General features: G+C 33.5%; 1 protein-coding gene across 1 annotated transcript; it reads left to right on the plus strand.

The window, feature by feature from the left end:
- Nucleotides 1-2080: 2080 nt before the first annotated feature.
- LOC121243237 (elongation of fatty acids protein 3-like) lies at nucleotides 2081-4959 on the plus strand. The gene is made up of 2 exons (XM_041141332.1): nucleotides 2081-2715; nucleotides 4420-4959. Exons 1-2 carry the CDS (start codon nucleotides 2239-2241, stop codon nucleotides 4822-4824), a joined length of 882 nt encoding a protein of 293 aa, XP_040997266.1. The 5' UTR covers nucleotides 2081-2238; the 3' UTR covers nucleotides 4825-4959.
- The last annotated feature ends 208 nt before the right edge of the window (nucleotides 4960-5167 follow it).

A 5167-nucleotide genomic window follows, 5' to 3' on the forward strand; every position in this document is an offset into this window, starting at 1 on the left:
AGTTAATTTCTTGAACCGTGGAGATCTAAAGACACTAAAATTTTTGAAACCATCCTATTTAGATATATAATATTTTAAAAAATAATATTTACAATTTTAAAATATACAGATTTTACGCAATTTCATTTGAAAAAAGTGGATAAATACGAAACTCGCATACAAAAATTATTCATTTAATAGTAGACGTCAACTTTTTTTAAAACTGTATCTAACATTACTGTAATATCTTAAATATGAGATATTTTCATATATCGATAATATTTTAATTAGATTAATTTAGATAATAAGATGATGACAGAAGTGTGGTGGCCAAGAAATATAATCTGTCCAGACAAATAATTCCCATGTATGGCTCAAATATTTTTGTAAAGAGTTTCTCCATACAAGGTCTACATAAATTGAATGAAGACGGTCAAGCAAATTCCTATTCAATACATTTTCATCTTATATGAAAATTGAAGTACCAATGCCACGTCATTGCTTTATTGTTCTAGAAAAACAGTCAGTTGGTGACTCTAGAAACTGTAATATACTACTAATATCACCATCTTTATCTATATATCACTGTGAGAAATTATAAAATATTATTATTTTAAAATTTGAGTCTTTTAAAATTAAAAAAAAATAATAACTATGTAAATAAATATTTAAGAAGTGTTATAGATACAAAATGATTATATAAAAGTAAATCTATAAATTGATGTGACTTCTTATCATCCGTTAAATTTACTTTATAATAAAAATAAATTTATAATTTAACATATCATATCAAATTACATTATTTTATAGATTTAATTTTATATAATCAATTTTTAATTAAAATATTTTTCTAAATATTTAGATGGGAGATTTGGGTTAAATTTCCATTAGATATGATCCTTTGAATAACAAATCCAATTTGATTGGAAAACTTTATCTGACAATTAGATGGGGGGGTACGAAGTTGCCTTTGTCTTCGCACGTGAACGTGGTCCCTGTCTTTTTCTAGATTGCTTACTTCACCGACAATCCTCAAGCCTCAAGGTCCACGTTTATTATAGAATAATTCTTTTCATTAATTATTATTTATTATTTTACATCTCATATTTTATATATTATAAAAAAATAATTTAAATATAGGATGCGGAGATAAATAATACCTGATATATAGCATTTCACTTCATCATTATATTAAAAAAATGCTTACTTTTAAAAAAGTATTAAAAATGTATAAATTATTAAAAATGATTGGTTAAATTGTAAATTATTTTTTTATATAATAAATTTGATATTAAAAAAATGCTTAGTTTTAAAAAACTATTAAAAAAATGTATAAATTATTAAACATGTTTCGTTAAATTGTAAATTATTTTTTTATATAATAAATTTGGTATATTATAATAAATCACGTTAAAGTTAAATTATAAGCTTATTTTTTTTATATCCTTCTATAAATTTAACAATTCTTTTATAAATAATAAGTTTCGTTTTAAGATGAGAGTTACAATTCACAAGGTTAAAATTAATATAGCTAGATGTATATGTGAAATGCATTTTACACGAATTTGAATCTTTGAGAGTTTTTTTTTTTTTTTTTGGAGTCAAACTCTAGAGTTTAAAACGAGAAAGAAATAAATATATCTTTGTGAACCTCATAACATCTATAGAAAATTTAATATTACGCACAACTATAAAGTAAATACTATAGGATCCATTAATTCATGTATTTATTTTTCAGCCACTTTGAGCTTCGAGTCTGGTAGAAAATTTGAAAAAATCTTTATCTACTCTATTGTAAGAATAATTTTACAATCAAATATATCACCATATACTAAAATATTGTTTTTGCAGCGAGATAAAAATTAAAAATTAAATAAAATAGTGTTAGAATATATATTTTTAATATTATTTTTAATTTGAAATTTTAAAAAGGTGAATTATTTATTTTATTTTATATAAAAATTTAAAAAAATTGTAATTATTTGATGCGATGAATTAACAATAACTGTAAAAATAAACGAGACGTAATTCTAAGATGTCATCTTATAAGATCTTTTTATAAATTATATATTTCTCCCTTTTCAACTCCACAAACCAAATTCATTGTTCCATATTCCTTCTCTTAACCCTTTGTGTTCTCTTAGCTTCCTCACTCTCATATAATCTGTCAAAAACTCAAAAATACAAAACTCCATTTCTCTCTCTGCTCTGCTTCTCTCTTCTCATACAAACGGAGATCAGAACATTTCGTCGCCGGTAATGGCGCTGCAGAGCCCGACATATTGGCTAGCGGAGCATCCTTCAATGGTAAACTTCCGATCGAGCCCAACCCAGTCTTGGGGCTCGACCTGGTCCTTCCTCTTCACCGCCATATCCGCCTACATCGTCGCCGCCACCACTCTCTACACTTTGTTGATTCTCTCCCGGTGGCGCCGCCCCTTCCTGGCCATCCACAGCCTCGCAGTGGCTTTAATCTCCGCTGTCGTTTTCGTCGGCATGCTCCTTTCTGCAGAAGCTGAAATCCGCGAGACTCGCTGGTTCTGGAGCCGCACCAAGACCTCCACCCCTTTCCAATGGCTCCTCTGCTTCCCCGTCGGCACGCGCCCCTCCGGGCGAGTCTTCTTCTGGTCCTACGTCCTCTACCTCTCTTGCTTCCTCCACCTCCTCCGCACATTCTTCACCATTCTTCGCCGCCGAAAGCTCACGTTCTTCACGCTCTTCAACCAGTCTGATAAAGTGTCAAAAAACTACATGATTAAGTTGTTAAAGTGAATGAATTGTTTAACCAAAAAATGAATTAAGCACTTAATTATGTAGTAATTTTTAGTACATGACTCAATGTTAAATTTTGGTATTCTACACTTAAAAGAGTTGTAATGTAGCTGGTCCACACAAAGAATTAATATGCCTAAATTTTACTCTCATATCTTACTTATGTTGCAGGGTATTATGGGAAAAATGTTAAAAGCACATGGGTATTATTGGAAATGCATAACTGGCACGGCTTAATCAAAAGAAGACATTGGAAACTCAAACTCACACACGCGGAAATGGACTGCAGAAACGCAGGGGCTAGCTCGCACGCGGAAATGCACCATAGCAGGGTAGCTCACGCAGGGCAGCTCACGGACCTTCAGGATGCGAAACACTGGATTGTGGCTTGAGGTGCAGAGCAGTGCACTGCTGGGCTAGAGGTGAACTGGAACGTGGCCTCTATTCACTACAGAGGCGAGACTCACTCACGCACTGCAGGGCACTCAAGCGAACGCTGGGCTGGAGAGGAAATGGTGCAGGGCGACTCAAGCGGGCAGACCAGGAGATGAAACGCGCAGCTGAAGGTGCACTACAGAGGGAAACAAGGGGGCTGAAACGCAAAGGGATAGACATGAAACGCAGAAGTCGTGCACTGCAGAGGAGGAGAGAGGCAAAACGCAGAGGATAAAAAGCAAATTATTTTCGTGCGCCGTCTCTCTTGTTTTTGGTTTCTTCGGATTTTTCTTTTAGTGGATTTTCGACTACAGCATATTATTTCCATACCGGCAATTTTCGTTTAGAGCAGTAGCTAGAGATGTTAGAATTTAATCCTTTTAGACATTTTGCTAATCTAGAGATGATAGGCTAGATTTTCTGCTTGGGATTCAAGGAGTAACCCATAACTGTTTGGGGTTGGATTTTCTTTAATATTGTGTGCTTTTGATGATTAACTTGATGGATTATATTTCAATTTGCATCTAGAAATGATTAGAGTTCTTTGTTCTTGGTTTAGCTCAGTTGTAGACGTAAAGGCACAATTGATACTTTAACAAGTAACATGACTTCGATGGTTTTCTTTCACTATTTTATAGTTGTCATATAATTTGTCAAGTAGTTTTATTAGATTAAAAATTGTGATTCATTTCTATATTATCCGACCATGATTTCTAAGAATGAGAGAATGGTTGAGAGAAGATGAAAAGAGAAGTAAATCCATCACCAAATCAGTAGGCGAAAATTGCATCCCAAGTGTTTGTTTTATTGCTTTTTACAAGTTTATGTCAACTTCTACACATTTCCTTTAAATCTCTTGATTTTTAGTAATTTTAGAAAAAATAGATTCACTTTTATTTTCAGCTTTACTCGTGTTTAAACTTCCCAACAATTTCACTCTTAATTCATTCCACACTCCCTTAGTAAATAGCCCCATTTTGGTGTCGATATAGTTAGTGGTTAACTTTTGAAATTTATTTCTCATTTCTTATTTTTTTGTTCATTGCTAGACCATTTAGTTTACTGTTTTCTTATCATTTCAAAATTTCTTGTCACCACAAATAATATGTTGTCTTGCGAATATGAAATGTTTACTAAATTCTCATTGTCCCTGTGAATTCGATCTTGGGATTTACTCTCGTATTACTTTGACAGCTTCTACGCTTGGAAGTCAAAATTAAAAGCTGAACACAGTCCATTCTCATCTTCATGTCCTTCCTCTGGCTGGAGTTTTCTCAATCTTTCCAAGTCCAGGCGATACTGCTAACCACTCTGCTTTACTCCGTGGTTTATGGGTATCGGTTCTGGACCGCCATAGGGCTGCCCAGAGCTCGCTTCCTCCCGTTTGTGGTGAATTGCCAGGCTGTTTTGCTCGGGTGCAACTTGGTTTGCCATTTTGGGGTCCTTTTTCTGCACTTGTTGAAAGGTGGGTGCAATGGCATTGGTGCTTGGGGCTTCAATTCTGTCTTGAATGGAGCAGTTTTGTTGTTGTTCTTGAAGTTCTATGCGAAGAAGATGCATTCCAGAAACACCAAAGTCAGTGAAGATGAGGATTCAACACATTGGGGTTCTGTAAACCTTAAAGAAAAGCACACTTGATGATTTTCTTGTTTGTTTCTATTGTTTTGTTTATTCATTTATGGTATGCAAGATTAGAAAATCCCCATTTTTTGGTTCAAACTGTAAAGGATGATCATATATGACATATTGATATTCAGTCAACAGAGGAAAATTGCGAGAGATTTGAATGCTTCTCCCCCAAGTTTGATAAGCTTTAAATCGAATAGAAAAGTCCATGCAAGGAATTGAATATTGTGTGATCCCACGCACCAAAATTGAAAGGAATTTTAAAGGGTCTCCTTTCTATATGGAAGCTTCGTCATTTTTAAAGCATGACAACTGAGAACAACACATCAATATTTGACAGACCCACCATCTTGAA

Source organism: Juglans microcarpa x Juglans regia, chromosome 8D, assembly GCF_004785595.1.
Source record: "Juglans microcarpa x Juglans regia isolate MS1-56 chromosome 8D, Jm3101_v1.0, whole genome shotgun sequence".
Taxonomy (NCBI): domain Eukaryota; kingdom Viridiplantae; phylum Streptophyta; class Magnoliopsida; order Fagales; family Juglandaceae; genus Juglans; species Juglans microcarpa x Juglans regia.

Excerpts from the sequence above, each read along its gene's own strand:
- LOC121243237 (XM_041141332.1), top strand. The coding sequence starts at position 2,239 with ATGGCGCTGCAGAGCCCGACATATTGGCTAGCGGAGCATCCTTCAATG. Across the intron at positions 2,716-4,419 it reads TCTTCAACCAGTCTGATAAA|TCCATTCTCATCTTCATGTC; the intron begins GTGTCAAAAAAC and ends AGCTGAACACAG.